At 43.0% G+C, this 21,395-nt stretch overlaps 1 protein-coding gene across 1 annotated transcript in view; it reads left to right on the top strand.

Annotated features, from left to right (window-relative positions):
• The window catches only part of DRC11 (dynein regulatory complex subunit 11), a 247,671-nt gene that overhangs the window by 38,819 nt on the left and 187,457 nt on the right, over positions 1-21,395 (top strand). Inside the window, exon 3 of the mRNA XM_073577592.1 lies at positions 16,277-16,396. Within this exon, the coding sequence (XP_073433693.1) occupies positions 16,277-16,396 (120 nt within the window). The remainder of the gene's footprint in view (positions 1-16,276; positions 16,397-21,395) is intronic.

Raw genomic sequence — 21,395 nt, 5'->3', positions numbered from 1 at the left:
GGATGAGGGGTACTGTTATGATCGAGTCACCGTAGGAGGCAAAAACAGAAATGCTAACTAAGTCCTGAAAACCAGAGAAGTTGGCAACTATCAGATTGCAGACCCCTGAACCTATCAACACAACTAGCAGTAGCCGTGGGGGGTTCCTACGATGACCTAGACCCCTCGATCACAGCCGGAGAGATACATAGGCCTAAAGAAGGAAAGGGGAAATCTAACTGCCCCAGAGCAGACCCCAAAGCAATAGGCAGCCCCCCACATATAATGACGGTGAAGCAAGATGAAAACACTTACACAGACAGAAAGACAGGCTGAGCAAAGAAGGGGCCAAAAACTACCTAGATAGGAACGGATAGGAAGGCTGCTGTCTGCAATCTGCCAAAACCCTATCAGAGACAAAAGCCAACAAGCTGATATAAAAATGGCCCTGAAGCAACTAATCTTCAAAAACTAAATCAGCACTCAGGTACATTCAGAAGACAGAGCTCACGGAACACTGCACACTCCAGCAGGGAGTGGCAGAATCCAAAAAGCAAGAAAAACAAAAACAAATCTTAGATGCAAAAATGCAAAACAGAAAACTTAGCTTTAGGAGAGCAGGAATCAGACTGGAGTCCAAGAGTCCACAGAGAAATCACCCGCAGGGCAGAAAGGGCGTAGGCTGCCTTAAATCCAGTCAGTGACTCCACTCAGCCAATCGTCCTCATCAGTCCCAGGTGTCTGATAATCAGGCTCACTACCTTCCTTCACTAGAATAGGGAGTTCACCAGGCCTCAGTGACGGAGGGGAAAATGAACTCACAACTGTACCCCCCCTTGAGGAGGGGTCACCGAACCCTCAACAACGCTACCAGGGCGATCAGGGTGAGCCCGATGAAAGGCACGCACCAATCTTTTGGCATGAATATCAGAGGCAGAGACCCAGGAATTATCCTCCTGACCATAACCCTTCCACTTAACCAAATACTGGAGTCTCCGTCTAGCCAGACGGGAATCCAGAATTTTCTCTACCTCGTATTCCAAGTTACCTTCAACCAATACAGAGTCCGGAGGTGCCACCTCAGGCACAACTGGCTCAACAAACCTCTTCAACAAGGACTTATGGAACACATTATGGATCTTAAATGTGACAGGAAGAGCCAAACGAAAAGAGACCGGATTAATAATCTCCAAAATCTTGTAAGGTCCAATAAATCTAGGCTTAAACTTAGGAGAAGCCACCTTCATAGCAATGTTTTTTGATGATAACCACACCATATCACCAATCTTAAACTGGGGACCAATGGTCCTATGTCGATTGTAAAACCGCTGGGCCTTTTCCTGGGAGAGAGATAACTTATCACCACTTGGTCCCAGATCTGGTGCATTCTCTCCACCACAGTGTCAACACCTGGGCAGGCAGAAGGCTCCACCTGCCCTGAAGAAAATCGAGGGTGAAAACCAAAGTTACAAAAAAAAGGTGACATCAAAGTGGCAGAACTAGCTCTATTATTTAAAGCAAATTCGGCCAAGGGTAAAAAAGAAACCCAATCATCCTGATCAGCGGAAATAAAACATCTCAAATACGACTCCAAGGTCTGGTTTGTTCTCTCTGTCTGCCCATTGGTCTGAGGGTGAAAAGCAGAGGAGAAGGACAACTGAATTCCCAACTTGGAACAGAACGTCCTCCAAAATTTAGACACAAATTGAACTCCTCTGTCAGATACAATGTTCTCAGGAATCCCGTGCAAGCGAACCACCTGTTGCAAAAACAGAGGCACCAACTCAGAGGAAGATGGCAACTTAGGGAGTGGTACAAGATGAACCATCTTAGAGAACCTATCACAAATCACCCAAATAACAGTTATTCTTTGAGAGACCGGCATATCAGAGATGAAATCCATTGAAATATGGGTCCATGGCATCCTGGGTACCGGCAAAGGCATCAACAACCCACTAGAGCAAGAACAAGATTTAGACCGGGAGCAAGTCCCACGGGACTGCACAAAATTCCTGACATCATGAGACAAGGCGGGCCACCAAAAAGAGCGACTCACCAGATCTCTAGTACCAAAAATACCTGGATGACCAGCCAATGCAGAGCAATGAACTTCAGACATCACTCTCTTCTTCCACTGGTCAGGAACATACAACTTTCCACTGGGGCAACGCTCAGGTTTGTCCTCCTGGAACTCTTGCAGAGCAAGTCTCAAATCGGGCGAGATGGCAGAAAGAACTACCCCTTCGCCTAAGATGGTGGCAGGCTTGGTCACCACAGGAGAATGAGCAAAGAAACTCCTAGAGAGGGCGTCTGCCTTGACATTCTTAGTTCCAGGAAGGAAAGAGACCACAAAATCAAAACGTGTAAAAAACAAGGCCCAACTAGCCTGTCTAGGGTTCAAGCGTTTAGCCGACTCTAGGTAAATCAAATTTTTGTGGTCAGTGAGGACAACAACTTGATGTTTGGCTCCCTCCAACCAATGTCTCCACTCCTCAAATGCCCATTTCATGGCCAACAGTTCCCGATTCCCCACATCATAGTTACGTTCAGATGAAGAGAACTTACGGGAAAAGAAAGCACAGGGATTCATTTTAGATGTTACCGGATCCTTTTGGGACAACACCGCTCCTGCACCAATCTCAGAAGCATCCACCTCTACCTGGAACGGGAGTGAGACATCAGGTTGCCGCAGAACCGGGGCGGAGGTAAATCTACGCTTCAGCTCCTGAAAGGAAGCAACCGCCTCCGGAGACCAATTCAACACATCCGCACCCTTCCTGGTCAGGTCAGTCAATGGTTTGGCAATACTAGAAAATTTTGCTATAAATTTCCGATAAAAATTAGCAAAACCCAAAAACTTCTGGAGGGCCTTCAAAGAAGTGGGCTGAACCCACCAACAGAAAACGTGTGTGCAAAGCGTTTCTCACGTTTAGGACAAACAGAAATAACATGTGAGGCATCTTCACAGAAAAAACACAGCTTATTACGCCTTCTGAATTCCTGACGTTGCGCCTTAGACAAAACTCTATCACATTGCATAGGTTCAGACGTCTGTTCAACCGGTGGCAACACCTCTCGTGTAATCCTGCGTTCCTGTAAACGCCGATCAACCTGAATGGCTAAAGACATAGAATCGTCCAGACCAGAGGGAACAGGAAATCCCACCATAGTATCTTTTACGGCTTCTGACAAACCCTTCCGAAAGAGAGCAGCCAAGGAACTATCATTCCAGGTAGTAAGGACCGCCCACTTTTGGAACTTTTGACAGTACAATTCTGCAGATTCTCGACCCTGGTTCAATGCTAACAGGGTCTTTTCAGCCTGATCAAGAGCATTAGGTTCGTCGTACAGCAACCCCAAGGCTTGAAAAAATGCGTTCACATTAGTCAGAATAGGGTCATCTGGTTTCAAAGAAAACACCCAATCCTGGGGATCGCCGTGCAGCAAAGAGATGACAATTTTAACCTGCTGCGCGGGGCTCCCTGACGAGTTAGGCTTCAAAGCAAAAAATAATTTACAATTATTTTTGAAACTCAAAAATTTAGATCGATCCCCAAAAAATACATCAGGTGTGGGGATCTTTGGTTCAACAGCATGTGAACGAGCAAGATAGGCGGAAATTCCTCGCACTTCAGCAGCGAGCTGCTCCACACGATCAGACACTTGCTTTATCTCCATTGAGAGAAAAACAATTCCCCCTACGGCCTCAGAGATATAGAGGAAAGAATATACACTTTTTTTTTTTTTTTTTTAAACACAATTCTTTCCTGCTATTGAGTACCCCAGGATCTGCGGTTGGGCGGGTGATTCTGTTATGATCGAGTCACCGTAGGAGGCAAAAACAGAAATGCTAACTAAGTCCTGAAAACCAGAGAAGTTGGCAACTATCAGATTGCAGACCCCTGAACCTATCAACACAACTAGCAGTAGCCGTGGGGGGTTCCTACGATGACCTAGACCCCTCGATCACAGGCGGAGAGATACATAGGCCTAAAGAAGGAAAGGGGAAATCTAACTGCCCCAGAGCAGACCCCAAAGCAATAGGCAGCCCCCCACATATAATGATGGTGACGCAAGATGAAAACACTTACACAGACAGAAAGACAGGCTGAGCAAAGAAGGGGCCAAAAACTACCTAGATAGGAACGGATAGGAAGGCTGCTGTCTGCAATCTGCCAAAACCCTATCAGAGACAAAAGCCAACAAGCTGATATAAAAATGGCCCTGAAGCAACTAATCTTCAAAAACTAAATCAGCACTCAGGTACATTCAGAAGACAGAGCTCACGGAACACTGCGCACTCCAGCAGGGAGTGGCAGAATCCAAAAAGCAAGAAAAACAAAAACAAATCTTAGATGCAAAAAGGCAAAACAGAAAACTTAGCTTTAGGAGAGCAGGAATCAGACTGGAGTCCAAGAGTCCACAGAGAAATCACCCACAGGGCAGAAAGGGCGTAGGCTGCCTTAAATCCAGTCAGTGACTCCACTCAGCCAATCGTCCTCATCAGTCCCAGGTGTCTGATAATCAGGCTCACTACCTTCCTTCACTAGAATAGGGAGCTCACCAGGCCTCAGTGACGGAGGGGAAAATGAACTCACAACAGGGTACCATGCATACCAGGATAGGGGGTGAGGGGACATGTATGCCAGGATAGGGATGAGGGAGTACCATACATACCAGGATTGGGGGATGAGGGGACCATGCATACTAGGATAGGGGGTGAAGGGACCATGTATACCAGGATAGGGATGAGGGAGTACCATGCATACCAGGATTGGGGGGTGAGAGGACCATGCATACCAGGATTGGGGGATGAGGGTACCATACATACCAGGATAGGGGTGAGGGGGCCATGCATACCAGGATTGGGGGTGAGGGGACCATGCATACCAGGATGAAGAATGGGGTGCCATGCATACCAGGATTGGGGGGTGAGGGGACCATGCATACCAAGATGAAGAATGGGGTGCCATGCATACCAGGATTGGGAGGGTGAGAGGACCATGCATACCAGGATTGGGGGATGAGTGGTAGCATGCATACCAGGATAGGGGGTGAGGGGACCATACATACCAGGATAGGGATGAGGGAGTACCATGCATACCAGGATTGAGGGATGAGGGGTACCATGCATACCAGGATAGGGGGTGAGGGGACCATGCATACAAGGATAGGGATGAGGGAGTACCATGCATACCAGGATTGGGGGGTGAGAGGACCATGCATACCAGGATTGGGGGATGAGGGGTACCATGCATACCAGGATTGGGGGATGAGAGGACTATGCATACCAGTAGAGGGGGTGAGGGGGCCATGCATACCAGGATTGGGGGTGAGGGGACCATGCATACCAGGATAAGGGGTGAGGGCACCATGCATACCAGGAAAGGGTTGAGGGAGTACCATGCATACTAGGATAGGGTTGAGGGAGTACCATGCATACCAGGATTGAGGGGTGAGGGCACCATGCATATCAGGATGAAGAATGGGGTGCCATGCATACCAGGATTGGGGGGGTGAGGGTACCATGCATACCAGAATAGGAATGAGGAGTGCCATGTGTACCAGGATAGGAGGGTGGCAGCACATACTAGGATGGGAGACCATATACCAATTAAAATGCTCGCCACCTGGGCGTAGAACGGGTTCATTGCTAGTTTTAATATAACCACCTAAGCTCTAGCAGGTCTCAGCTCCAGAAGTGGTCTGAATATTGAACACATTGATAGAGAGCTACCAATCAGAGGTGGGGGCGGGCTAACACAGAGCAGTTGACTAGGAGGCACAAAACAACTAGTCCTATATAATCTATTGCTGGTAAAACACTAACTTTTTTAAAACAACAACGCACAGCCTAGTATGTGACACATCGTTGGAATCGGGCTCTCATCCCCTACATCATGCTGCTCTCAAAGCAAATCTCTCAGCAGGTCTTTCTCTATGAACTCTAATCCTTTGGGCTAGAGAGCCATAGGTTGCCTCAGAGCTACATTATTCAAAGGAGACCTTTCATATTATGATAAGCATTAACACATGGATAACGGTATTTAGCTGAATATCACTGTACTCTATAGATTTCTTTTAAAATGCACATGGTAAAGGTTCTGGATTTTAAATGCATTTTCATGCGCATTTGTAAAACAGACTCGGTGAGGTTTGGGAATTAAAATCTACCTGGATACACACAGAGGAGTAATAAAGTGAGTAAAGGCTGAAGTTTTTCCAGACTGGGCTGGAAAAATTGTTATAATCTCATTCAACAATGTCTGTGTCTCAGTATTAATGTTTTCAATAGGTTTAGTAACGTATGGTGCAGCTATATAATAGTAAAAGTGTTCAGATGGAATCACATAACAGTACAATGCTGCGTAGTTCTAATAGTGGACTCAATGGGTATAATAGTGGACTCAGTTATGATAGTGGACTCGGTTATAATAATGGCCCTATTGGGTATAATAGTGGACTCGGTTATAATAGTGGACACAATGGGTCTAATAATGGACTTGGTTATAATAGTGGACTCATTGGGTATAATAGTGGACTCGGTTATAATAGTGGACACATTGGGTATAATACTGGACTCGGTTATAATAGTGGACTCATTGGGTATAATAGTGGACTCGGTTATAATAGTGGACACAATGGGTCTAATAATGGACTTGGTTATAATAGTGGACTCATTGGGTATAATAGTGGACTCGGTTATAATAGTGGACTCATTGGGCATAATACTGGACTCGGTTATAATAATGGACTCATTGGGTATAATAGTGGACTCGGTTATAATAGTGGACACATTGGGTATAATAATGGTTATACTAATGGACTCATTGGGTATAATAGTGGACTCAGTTATGATAGTGGACTCGGTTATAATAATGGCCCTATTGGGTATAATAGTGGACTCGGTTATAATAGTGGACACAATGGGTATAATACTGGACTTGGTTATAATAGTGGACTCATTGGGTATAATAGTGGACTCGGTTATAATAATGGACTCATTGGGTATAATAGTGGACTCGGTTATAATAGTGGACACAATGGGTCTAATAATGGACTTGGTTATAATAGTGGACTCATTGGGTATAATAGTGGACTCGGTTATAATAATGGACTCATTGGGTATAATAGTGGACTCGGTTATAATAGTGGACACATTGGGTATAATAATGGTTATACTAATGGACTCATTGGGTATAATAGTGGACTCAGTTAAAATAATGGATTCATTGAGTATAATAGTGGACTCGGTTATAATAGTGGACTCATTGGGTATAATAGTGGACTCGGTTATAATAATGGACTCATTGGGTATAATAGTGGACTCGGTTATAATGGTGGACACATTGGGTATAATAATGGACTTGGTTATACTAATGGACTCATTGGGTATAATAGTGGACTCGGTTATAATAGTGGACACATTGGGTATAATAGTGGACTCGGTTATAAAAATGGACTCTTTGGGTATAATAGTGGACTCGGTTATAATAATGGACTCATTGGGTATAATAGTGGACTCGGTTATAATAATGGACTCATTGGGTATAATAGTGGACTGGGTTATAATAATGGACTCATTGGGTATAATAGTGGACTCGGTTATAATAGTGGACTCATTGGGTAAAATAGTGGACTTGGTTATAATAGTGGACTCATCTCTATATATAAATCTGAATGTGTGTGTGTATCACCAACCAATCACGAAGCAGCAGAGTGGGACACCAACCAATCACGAAGCAGCAGAGTGGGATGTGGTTGGAGAGCAGGGCTTAGGACGGATACAGCAGGACAGTGCATGGAGAGCGGGGCTGTGAGGAAGACAGTCTTCAGGACAGGGGCCGAATAGTGCCGGCACCCTCCCAGCCCTTTCCTGGCTCAGTCGGCACTCCCCGTCGCCAACTGCGCTATCCCCCCTCTCCCCTGCAGCTTCCTTGCCTAAATTTAGTCCCCGACTTCTACTGCGGCCTACTACAGCGCTAGGCCACGCCCCCCCGCAGGTCATCCAATCACACGCGCTGCAGCTCCGCTCTAGTTCCATTCACTCCGGCAAGCTCCACCCACTCCAGCCGCCCACCCTAGGCCACACCCCTCGCAGGCCGCCCAATCACATGCGCTGCAGCGCCTGTCTAGCTCCGCCCACTCCGCCCAGCTCTGCCCACTCCGGCCAAACGAGCAATCTGCGCACCTCTCACCGCGTGTGGTGCATGGAGAGCGGGGCTGTGGAGGAAGGAAGACAGCAGGGATGTAGAGGGAGAGAGTGGGAGAGCAGGGCTGTGAAGGAAGAGAACAGGGCTGTGGATGGGGAGTGCAGGGCTGTGAGGGAAGAGAACATGGGCTGTGGACGGAGAGAGCGGGAGAACAGGGCTGTGAAGGAAGAGAATGGGGCTGTGGATGGGGAGAGCAGGGCTGAGAAGGAAGAGAACGGGGCTGTGGAAGGGGAGAGCAGGGCTGTGAAGGAAGAGAACGGGGCTGTGGACGGGGAGAGCAGGGAGAAGTGAGAGAAGTGTATGAAATTTTGTAGTAAAGCAAATTAAAAATGTGGTTAGGGTATAAAGATAGATAGTTAGAAAATACATTTTAGGTGCCAGACTCACCTTAAAGGGTTATCTACAGGATAGTTGATACATATCTAATCATTGGGATCCTTAGGGGCCCGTTACACATAGCGATATCACTAGCAATATCGCTGTAACGTCACCGATTTTGTGACGTAGCAGCGATATCGCTATGTCTGATACTTACCTCCAACCGGCTCCCCCGCTGCTCATCGCTGGTCATGCGAGAACGTCCTGGACCGTTTCTCGTCGGGCGCTTTCTGCTGGGCTTCCTGTGGCGCCGACGAGCGACGCGTGGACGCGGGCGGGAGGACGTCAGGATCGCCGCGTCTGACAGGTAAGTAATGACCCCCGACCCCTGCTATGTCGCTGGTGAGATCTGCCTGTGTGGCAGCTCACTAGCGACCACTTAGCGATGCACCAGCGATCCATATCGCTGTTGGGATCGCTGGTGCATCGCTAAGTGTAACGGTACCCTAATCCAATTGTGGGATGTGAGTCCTGAGCCTCCTTTTGTCCCTCACCACCCAAGTGCATTAATGTGGCGTTAAACCCCTTTAATACAGACAATGGAGCACATTTATTAATACTGTCTAATTCTCAACCAGTGCAAGCTTGGACCAGACAGTTTTAAGATACACCAGATTTATTATAGTGGTTCATGCTGTTGCTTAACCTAGTGTATTTTAAAACTGTCTAGGCTAAGGCCCCATTCAGACGTCCATTGTTCTATCTGTGATTTTCATGAATACAACACGTACCTATTATACTATATTGGGATGTTCATGTTTTTTGCGGACCATATGTTTGCTAAAACATCATGAATATATGTCCATTAATCTGAGTCACAGATCAAATGATTTGGGTCCATAGGTCTGTGAAAAACCTCTGACAGAACACAGATACCATCTGTGTGCAATCTGTGTGCTGTCCGTGATTAATATTCTAATGAGTTCGACAAGATTTGCAATTTTTCTTTTTTTATTGGCAGGAATAAAATGACTGATGAAATATTGTTGGTAAAACTGACTCACGGACCAAACGCTGCTGAAAATTTGATCCAAAATACTGATAAAAATGGGTCTGTGTTTAAGTGCGAGAAAAATCACAAAGCAACAACTCACCTGCCAGACAAGGAGCGGAAATTAACTAAAACACATACAGTGAAGGAAATAAGTATTTGATCCCTTGCTGATTTTGTGCTGATTTTGTAGATTTGCCCATTGACAAGACATGAACAGTCTATAATTTTAAGGGTAGGTTAATTTTCACATTGAGAAATAGAATATCAAAAATAAAATCCAGAAAATCACATTGTATAAATTATATAAATTTATTTGCATTTTGCAGTGAGAAATAAGTATTTGATCCCCTACCAACCATTAAGAGTTCTGGCTCTTAAAGACCAGTTAGACACTCCTAATCAACTTGTTACCTGCATTAAAGACAGCTGTCTTACATAATCACCTTTATAATAGACTCCTGTCCACAGACTCAATTAATCAATCAGACTCTATCCTCTACAACATGGGTAAGACCAAAGAGCTTTATAAGGATGTCAAGGAGAAGATCATAGACCTGCACAAAGCTGGAATGGGCTACAAAACCACAAGTAAGACGCTGGATGAGAAGGAGACAACTGTTGGTGCAATAGTAAGAAAATGGAAGAAATACAAAATGACTGTCAATCGACATTGATCTGGGGCACCATGCAAAATCTCACCTTGTGGGGTATCCTTGATCATTAGGAAGGTGAGAGATCAGCCTAAAATTACACGTGGAGAACTTGTTAATGATCTCCAGGCAGCTGGGTCCACAGTCACCAAGAAAACCACTGATAACACATTATGCTGTACAGGTTTAAAATCTTGCATTGCCCACAAGGTCCCCCTTCTCAAGAAAGCACATGGCAAGACCTGTTTGAAGTTTGCCAATGAACACCTGAATGATTCTGTGAGTGATTGGGGGAAGGTGCTTTGGTCAGATGAGGCAAAAATTGAGCTTTTTGGCATTAACTCAACGCACCTATAACCTAAAGAACACCGTCCCCACTGTCAAGCATGGAGGTGGAAACATTATGTTTTGGGGGTGTTTCTCTGCTAAGGACACAGGACTACTTCACTACATCAATGGGAGAATGGATGGAGCCATGTACCTTAAAATCCTGAATGACAACCTCCTTCCCTCCGCCAGGACATTAACCCCTTTCCTACATTAGACGTACTATTCCGTCCATGTGACCTGGGACCTAAGTCCCAAGGATGGAATTGTACGTCTAGCGCGATCAGCTGAGCTCACGGGGGGACCACCCCCGACACGTTAACCGCTGGCACACTGTGATCAAACACGATCGCAGTGTACCGGGGTTTAGGGAAGCTTCCCTGAGACCCCCACAGCAGCGAAATGTGCAGCGCTGCTGCGGGGGCCTCCTTCCCTGCAGGTCCCCAGATCCAATATGGCAGCGGGGGCCTGCAGGGAGCCGGCTTCCTAATGCCTGCAAAGCACCGGCATGAGGAAGCCTCCAGCAGTGCCTGTGTCAGATCGCTGATCTGTCACAGCGATCTGTGATGTGGCAGATCAGCGATCTGTCACATGACAGTGATGTCCCCCCTGAGACAATGTAATAAAGTTAAAAAAAAGTGTAAAACTAATTTATAAAAAAATCGCTAAATAAATAAAAAAAATATTCCCTAATAAATTCATTTTTTGAAAATAAAAAAAGAAAAAGAAATAAAAGTACACATATTTGGTATTGCCGCATTCGTAACAACCTGCCCTATAAAACTGTCCCACTTATTAACCCCTTTATTGAACCCCTTAAAAAATAAAAATAAAAAACGAAGCAAAAAATAAAGCTTTATCATCATACCGCCAAACAAAAAGTGCAATAACGCGCGATCAAAAAGACAGATATAAATAACCATGGTACCGCTGAAAACATCATCTTATCCTGCAAAAAATGAGCCATGACATAGCATCATCAGCAAAAAAATAAAAAAGTTATAGCTTGCAGAATAAAGAGATGCAAAAATAATTATTTTTTATATAAAATTGTTTTCATTGCATAAAAGCGCCAAAATATAAAAAAAAGACATAAATGAGGTATCGATGTAACCATACTGACCCGAAGAATAAAACCGCTTTATCAATTTTACTGCACGCGGAACGATGTAAACACACCCCCCCAAAATAAATTCATGAAATGCAGGTTTTTGTTCATTCTGCGTCCCAAAAATCGGAATAAAAAGTGATCAAAAATGTCACATGCCCGAAAATGGTACCAATAAAAACGTCAACTCGTCCCGCAAAAAATAAGACCTCACATGACTTGGTGGGTCAAAATATGGAAAAATTATAGCTCTCAAAATGTGGTGATGCATAAACTATTTTTACAATAAAAAGCGTCTTTTATCGTGCGACAGCTGACAAAAATAAAAAACCGCTATAAATAGTAAATCAAACCCCCCTTTATCACCCCCTTAGTTAGGGAAAAATAATAAAATTTAAAAAAATGTATTTATTTCCATTTTCCCATTAGGGCTAGGGTTAGGGGTGTGTTGGGGTTAGGGTTGGAGTTAGAATTGGGGGGTTTCCATTGTTTTGGCACATCAGGGGCTTTCCAAACGCGACATGGCATCCAATCTCAATTCCAGCCAAAAAAGTCAAATGGCGCTGCTTCCCTTCCGAGCTCTGCCATGCGCCCAAATAAATAGTGGTTTACCCCCATATATGCGGTATCAGCATACTCAGGACAAATTGCACAATAACTTTTGGGGTCCTGTTACTCTTGGGAAAATAAAAATTGGGGGTGAAAAGATCATTTTTGTGGAAAAAATATGATTTTTTAATTGTATGGCTATACGTTATAAACTTCTGTGAAGCCCTTGGGGGTTCAAAGTGCTCACCACATATCTAGATAAGTTCCTTGGGGGGTCTAGTTTCCAAAATGGGGTCACTTGTGGGGGGTTTCCACTGTTTAGGCACATCAGGAGCTCTCCAAACTTGTCATGGCATCCAATCTGAATTCCAGCCAATTTTGCAGTGAAAAAGTCAAACGGCGCTCCTTCCTTTCCAAGCTCTGCCATGTGCCGAAACAGTGGTTCCCCCCCCCCACATATCAGGTATCGGCGTACTCAGGAAAAATTGCACAATAACTTTTGAAGTCCAATTTCTCCTGTTACCCTTGGTAAAATAAAAAAAATTGAACCTGAAGTAATTTTTTTTGTGAAAAAAAGTTAAATGTTCATTTTTTTAAACATTCAAAAAATTCCTGTGAAGCACCTGAAGGGTTAATAAACATCTTGAATGTGGTTTTGAGCACCTTGAGGGGTGCAGTTTTTAGAATGGTATCACTTTTGGGTATTTTGTATCATATAGACCCCTCAAAGTGACTTCAAATGTGATGTGGTTCCTAAAAATAAAATGGTGTTGTAAAAATGAGAAATCGCTGGTCAAATTTTAACCCTTATAAATTCCTAACAAAGAAAAAATTTGGTTCCCAAATTGTGCTGATGTAAAGTAAACATGTGGGAAATGTTACTTATTAAGTTTTTTGAGCATCATATCTCTGTGATTTAGGAGCATAAAAATTAAAAGTTGGAAAATTGCGAAATTTTTGCCAAATTTCCGTTTTTTTCACAAATAAACGCAAGTTATATGAATGAAATTTTACCACTAACATGAAGTACAATATGTCATGAGAAAACAGAATCACCGGGATCCATGGAAGCGTTCCAGAGTTATTACCTCATAAAGGGACATGTTATGAATGAGTCACCGTAGGAGGCAAAAACAGAAATACTAGCTAAGTCCAGAAAACCAGAGAAGTTGGCAGCTATCGGATTGCAGACCCCTGAACCTAACAACAACAACTAGCAGTAGCCGTGGGGGGTTCCTACGGTGCCCTAGACCCCTCGATCACAGCCGGAGAACTACATAGCCTAAAGACAGAAAGGGAAATCTAAACTGCCCCAGAGCAGACCCCAAAGCAATAGGCAGCCCCCAACATATAATGACAGTGAAGCAAGATGAAAAAACACTCACACAGATAGAAAGATAGGCTGAGCAAATGATGGGGCCCAAGCTAACTAAATAGGACAGGAAAGAAAAGCTGCTGTCTGCAATCCGCCAAAACCCTCTCAAAACAAGAGCCAACAGACTGATAGAGAAAAAAGCCCTGAAGACGCTAGGCTTCAAAAAGACTATATCAGTACTCAGGTATTTTCTGAAGACAGAGCAAAAAGGAATTCAGCTCACCCAGCAGGGGAAGGCAGAAATCCAAAAAAACAAGGCAAAAACAAAACCAAAACACAAATGCAAAAGAAGCGCAGAAAACTTAGCTTTTGAGGAGCAGGAATCAGACTGGTCTCCTAGAATCTCTCAGAGAAATCACCCGCAAGGCAGAAGGGCGTCGGCTGCCTTATATCCAGTCAGCAATTCCAGTCACCCAGTCATCATCATTCTGCTCAGGTGCTTTGTAATCAGCCTCACTACCTTCGTTCACCAGAAGAGGGAGTTCATCAGACCTCAATGGTGAAGGGGAAAATGAACTCACAACAGGGACAGTGGTCAGAATTGTAAAAATTGGCCCGGGCATTAACATGCAAAACACCCTTGGGAGTAAAGGGGTTAAAAATGGGTCGTGGTTGAGTCTTCCAGCAAGATAATGACCCAAAACATACAGCCAAGGCAACAAAGGAGTGGCTCAAAAAGAAGCACATTAAGGTCATGGAGTGGCCTAGCCAGTCTCCAGACCTTAATCCCATAAAAACTTATGGAGGGAGTTAAAGCTCTGAGTTGCCAAGGGACAGCCTCAAAATCTTAAAGATTTAGAGATGATCTGCAAAGAAGAGTGGACCAAAATTCCTCCTGACATGTGCGCCAACCTCATCATCAACTACAAAGATCGACTGACTGCTGTGCTTGCCAACAAGAGTTTTGTTACAAAGTATTAAGTCTTGTTTGCCAGAGGGTTCAAATACTTATTTCTCACAGCAAAATGCAAATAAATTTATAAAATTTATACAATGTTAGTTTCTGGATTTTATTTTTGATATTCTATCTCCCAATGTTAAAATTAACCTACCCTTAAAATTATTAACTGTTCATGTTTTTGTCAGTGGGCAAACTTACAAAATCAGCAAGGGATCAAATACTTATTTGCTTCACTGTATGTTTTGCATTGTTGTCCATTGTTTGGTGTTACTTCATAAGAGCTTAAACAGCACATCTTGAAATCCCAGTCTGCTTTCAACTCTTTGCCTCTGAGATGCCTTGCTGATGCAGTATAACTACCTTGTGTCTTGCTGCTGTGCTCAGACTGGCCATGGTAAATGATCTGTGACATGACATTTTTTTCACAACCTAATCTTTGTAGCAGAGTTGATCTTTTCCTGACCCAGTTTTACGCCTCCTACACACCTGCTACTGTTATAGTTACTGACTGCATTTAAACCTACATACGAAAAGGATGATGATTATCGCCTGTTTAGTGTAGCTGGTTACTTATACACCTGACTATAATCCTAGAAAATGTCTGACTTTTTGAAAAGTACATAGAAGAATTTATGCTGTTTTGAAGGCAAAGGGTGCTCACACCAAATATTGCTTTCACTTAGATTTCTCTTTTTTCATTAACTTTGCATTTTATTAATTGATAAAAATAAACTAATAACGTGTCTTTTTTTTTAAAGCATTCATTCATACTTTGTGCACCTACCTAAAACTTTTGCACAGTACTGTACTGTGCAGTGATGGGTACGTCAGCAAAGTAGATGTAGCATTCTAGTGAGTGCACCTAAGGGGCCCGTCACATATAGCGAGATCGCTGATTTTGTGACGCATCAGCGATCTCACCAGCGATCTCGCTGTGTGTGGCACGCATCAGCGACCGGCCCCCCTGCCGGGTATCGCTGATCGTGCAGGAATGTCCTGGGCTATTTTTTGATTGTTGGTCTCCCACTGGCCAGCATGCATCGCTGCGTGTGGCAGCGGGAGACCAACGATCAGCGAGCTCCCAGCACTGTAAGCAGATGCTGGGAGATGGTATCCAAGGTAAATATCGGGTAACTAAGCTCGCGTGGCGCTTAGGTACCCACTGTGTACCTTGGATACCAGCGTGCTCGTGCTGGGAGCTGGTATCCAAGGTAAACAGTGGGTAACTAAGTGCCGCGCGTTTAGTTACCCGATATTTACCTTAGATACCAGCTCTCAGCGTGAGCACGCTGGTATCCAAGGTACACAGCGGTTAGCTAAGCGCCGCGCACGCTTAGTTACCCGATATTTACCTTGGATACCAGCGTCCTCGCTGGTCCTGATCACTGGTGTGTCTGCCTGTTTGGCAGCTCACCAGCGTTCATGTAGCGATGCACCAGCGATCCTGACAAGGTCGTATCGTTGTTGGGATCACTGGTGCATCGTTTGGTGTGACGGGACCCTTACTCTTCTGCTGATCGGTGGGGGTCCTGCAAGGAGGATAAATGTTAAGTGCTTTTCCATGCAGTGTTGCCAGACATTATGTGCCTGAGAATATTTTAATGCCATTTTGACCATAAATATTTGTTTTTAACTGTCACCCGACATCGCTGGATCCTTCCATTTTTTGTAATGATGTTTCCTTAAGCTCACTTGGATCCCTGCAGTGCGTTGGCTGATGGTGAGACAAACTGCACATAGCAGAAAGGTGAGCTGACTTCAACCTTTTTTTTTAAGTATTAAGAGTAATTTTTTTTTTCCAGGAAAGTTTGGAAATTCCAATTCCAAAGTATTTCATCAAGGAAAAAATGAAAGTACTGAAGGATCGTGAACGAATACTTTCCCAGATACTGGAGCGCAATGGAGCCAAAGACACAGATATGGTAAGCTCGTGTGAAGACCAAGGGTATAAAATATGTCTAATATATGGTCAAATATACTATATTAGTGCTTCATTGCAATTCAAGATTGAAAAACCTGATGTACAGAGCTGCTCCATTCTGGATGCAGAAGATTAGCATATTTACAACCAACTTAGAAATAGCTCTTATATAGCTCTATGTGGAAATCAGAATATTAAGGCTATGTTCCCACAATTAGATTTTGGAGAGATTTGATGCTGCACAATTTCTGCACCTATTATTTAAATTTGGTTACTTGTGATTTTTCATAGTTTTTTTGTGTATTGCTTTTCACATGTGTTTTTATTGTGTTTTTGGCATTACAGTTTTTGTGTCTTTCTGGTGTGTCATGTTTTAAAGCTGCTGTGTTTTTGACATGTGCTGGTATTTGGTTTCGACAAAACATTTTTGATATAGTTAAGTGCGGATCACATGGGTTTTTAATGCGTTTCCACTGCGGTAACTGAGAATACACTCTGTGCATTTTCTACCTACAGAGTTTCCACACTTAATGCAAGTCTATGGGGAAAATCCACACAGAAGAAAACTGTGCGTAACAGCCAGAGAAATTAACATGCCGTGAAACACGGACTGCAGGTCATTTTACCCTTTGTAAAATGAGAGTACAGTGGGCGTGAGATTTTGATAAATCCCATCCACTTTGCTAAAACTCTAAGACGCTGTGCTTTGATGCAGCAAAATACGCAGTTACAAACGCACCAAATTCTCATCATGGGAACCGTAGCCTTAGTGTTAAGAGCCACTCGGATTATTGCAATCTATTAATCATCATGTACAACACCGTACTTGCATTATTAGTACTTTTGGGATGTCCTGTGTTTCCAAGAAGGGTGAAAACTAAAACTAAAGAAACACAATCATACGGATCAACGGTTTCATTTAGTACTTAATAGGTGTCATAATATTTGATTTTATCCAGGTAAGAACCAATCTTTCACAAAGATAAGTCAGTTCTATACTTAGCTATCGTCTACCGCCAGGCACAGGCTGTTTAACCCATCCTTCAAAGTTATAGATGGGATTAAGCAGGCATGAGAGAAGTGCGTGGGACTCCCATTAAGAGCTTACAGGTACAAGGTGTTACAGAAACACTTATCTATACCCGACATTGTCCTCCACACTCTAAATCCATTTGTCTTAAAAGTAGATTTTACAAGCACTCCTAATGTGTCAATGTGATTTCACAAATATGATGGAATAGTAAAGTGACCCAGCTAGACGATGTAATGCATCGTAGACAAAAATCAAAGCTTTCATGAGACGTTATCATGTTAACATGACAAGACAAGCAAATCAGTCTGACAACTTTGTGACTCAATTTAAGAATCTTTTGCCACCACCGTAGATTTCCAAATCGTCTTGCCATTAGTAAGCTAATTAAATCTCAAAATTCACAAGCTACTTTGCCCATTTCTAGTAATGCCAGCTGATGAAGTTATCAGGATGGTGAATCAGCTCACTTACTGTATCAAAATTTAGCATGCCAAAGCCATCCTCCAGAATAATCGTGCCGATAAAAATAATGGTGATGTTTCCTGTGGCATCTAATCACAAACTTTCTTACAAATCCTAAAGCTGGATATAAACTTTGCTTTGGCTGATGATTTGGTCGACAGCCATCTTAGCACTTTCTCCCTTACACAGGAGCGCTCGTTTGGCTGAGCGCTCCTGTGTTCTCTATGACAGAGCCACTGGCTGACACAGGGAAAAATTCAAAGTACTACATCTGGGCAATAAAAATGAAAAAAGCATATACAGAATGGGAGGAATAGGGCTAAGCAACAGCACATGTGAAAAAGACTTGGGTATACTAATAAATCACAGACTGAATATGAGTCATCAGTGTGATGCAGCAGCAAAAAAGGCAAATGCAATTCTAGGATGTATTAACAGAAGCATACACTCTAGATCACGTGAAGTCATTATTGCCCTTTACTCCTCTTTGGTCAGACCTCATCTGGAATATTGTGTCCAGTTTTGGGCACCACATTTTAAAACAGACATCAACAAACTGGAACAAGTTCAGAAAAGAGCGACCAGAATGGTGACCGGTCTGCAAACCCTGTCTTATGAGGAAAGTTTGCAGGATTTGGGAATGTTTAGTTTGCAAAAGAGAAGACTGAGAGGAGACTTAATAGCTGTCTACAAATATCTAAAGGGCTGTCACATTGTAGAAGGATCATCTTTATTCTCATTTGCACAATGAAAGACTAGAAGCAATGGGATGAAACTGAATGGGAGGAGACACAGAGTAGATATTAGAAAAAACTTTTTGACAGTTAGAGTGATTAATGAGTGGAACAGGCTGCCACGAGAAGTGGTGAGTTCTCCTTCAATGGAAATCTTCAAACAGAGGCTGGACAGACATCTGACTGGGATGATTTAGCAAATCCTGCTTTGAGCAGGGGGTTGGACCAGATGGCCCAGGAGGTCCCTTCCAACTCTACGATTCTGTGATTCTAAGTATGGAGTTGTACATCGTCTGGCTGCTTACGTCGGATGAGAACAACGCGATCGGCAGACTTAAATCAGACATGCGCCATCAATATCTCTCCCCACCATCAGTCAGCTGGCTCCCCCATCCTTATTAGACCAGAGTTTCTCAACTTCAGTCCTCAAGACCCACCAACAGGTCAAGTTTTCAGGATATCCTTAGTATTCCACAGGTGATAATTTCATCATCTGCTCAAGCATTAATCCCATCACCTGTGCAATACTAAGGAAATCCTGAAAACATGACCTGTTGGTGGGTCTCAATGACTGGACATGAGAAACACTGCATTAGACTGTTGGCCAAACGCATCGTTATCGACAGGTTCCGACATTAGCCTAATGTGTATGGGGTGCCTTAGGTGTTATTCAGCATGACATATTCCCCTTGCATTGCGCAAGTCCACAATTCTTAATGGTTCATGTGATTCAAGATCCATGTGCTATAGTCATCATAATGCTTTCACTGTAAATTGTAGTTACCTTTTCACTGTCAGAAAACTAGAATCATTTAAAAGATTTATATTTTCTAGGCTGTTTTCATTCACAGTATGTGTTGAGAACAAAGGCACTCTTTATTTCAACCCACAGAACAGTGGAGTTGTGACCCCTGCTTTTACAGATTTATTAAATTCATTATGAATATATTCTGCGGTATGGGCGCAGTTAAGTGCATATCTAAAATTCCATATTAATTGCCGTCATCTGGATGGGGAGGCTGTAGTTTATACTAACAAAATATAGACAAAATGCCAAACAATAACAGCAATACCCCAGAACATTCCAACCTATGAACCATAAATATATATGGCTAATAGCTCATACAAATGGGGATGTCATAAAACTGTGCAATCCTTACTATATATCATTAGGCTCCTATATAAACAAGAGAGGCTTAAAGTTGAAAACAAAGAATATAGAGGTTGATGTGATTCAGGCTGAGATGTACACTAAATAGATGTTAAACTTTATGGAGAGGACACAAAAAATCATGGAAGGTTGTGACCTCCCTGCAAGACCATAGTGTTTTACTTCACACATGTACAGTAAGGATTTTCAAAATTCTTGCTCCATTCAGTTCCAGAGATATGGGCCTCTTTATTTATGGGCCTTTATTGGCCTGTTTAATTCTGCTTTTTATGGTCTTTAGCAAGGGGGTGTGGCTCACAGGATAATAAGGTAGAGTAGCCTAAAGACATGCCCCTAGATAATCATGGGAGCCAAGCCCCCTTAGTTAAAACCATTAAAAATTAGCACTACATAAAAGGGTTCATATCTTTGGAACTGTATGGCAGATTTTACAAAATGAAATACTCATGATAGCAGTGGAAATTCAATAAGCGCAACAGCTGGTCAATTTTGACCTAGTGAAAGGTCTCCTTTAAATGTTTAGTCTCATCATTATATATGGTAGAAACAAGCAACTTTGCTATTTACTTCCTATAATTATTCTCAGGAATAGAAGGATTTTTAATTTCATTGTATAGTGCTCATTGCTCAGTTTATCAGAGGTACCGGTCTGCTATACAAGTATTGCAGTGCTTGCAAGCTCTCTACAACAGAGCTTGTAAGCTCAGTTTTGAAGATGACCATATACAGTCATGGCCAAAAGTTTTGGCACATTGAAATGGTTCCAGAAAATGAAGTATTTCTCGACAATAATCCAGATGTCCCATGACATGCTCATACTCAGCTACATCTGGATGCATTGCTGAGTGGTGGCATGATCTCATTATTGTACACATGGTCTGGCGGATAGGACGGGGGCAGGTGTACAATGATGAGAGTATTCACCAGCCAGAGCCTGCACAATAAATAAAATAACAAAATGGCATGGGTCCCCCTCTATTTTTGATAACCAGCGCATGTAAAGATTACAGCTGTGGGCTGCAACCCTCAGCTGTCAGCATTATCTTGGCTAGTTTTCAAAAATAGAGTGGTTCCATGGTATTTTTTTAATTATTTAAATGAATAAAACCATGTGGGGTCACCCCCCCATATTTACCAAGACTAAGAACATTGTTATCCTTGAAACGAGTTGGTTTCTCCTTTGTGAACTGTATCATCCTGTTTTAATCATACCAATAAATGATGGATTTTGTGTCCGAAGATCATATTGATAAAACTGGATCGTCTACTACATTTTTCTGAAATTAGTTTATTACCTAGCTGCATTACAATGCTTATAGACTATGAATCATATGGTATCATCCTAAAATCATTCAAAAGTCCTAGCTCTTCAAGGCCATTTTAGCATCCAGCACATGAGCATTATCTATGTCATTGACGTTGGAACCGCCTTGTGTGACACTGGAGGAGACACAGTCCACCCCCTTGACTCAATAAGTAGCAAGCCCTACCTTATAACTAGAGATGAGCGACTTTGCCTTTTTTAGGGTCAAGTCGGGTTTCATGAAACCCGACTTTCTCAAAAGTCGAGTAGAACGAAATCGGCCGACTATAGGGAAAA

This window comes from Dendrobates tinctorius, unplaced genomic scaffold, assembly GCF_039654945.1.
Source record: "Dendrobates tinctorius isolate UK_male_01 unplaced genomic scaffold, ASM3965494v1 ptg000056l, whole genome shotgun sequence".
Lineage (NCBI taxonomy): Eukaryota > Metazoa > Chordata > Amphibia > Anura > Dendrobatidae > Dendrobates > Dendrobates tinctorius.
This window is presented reverse-complemented; position numbering and strand designations above follow the sequence as displayed.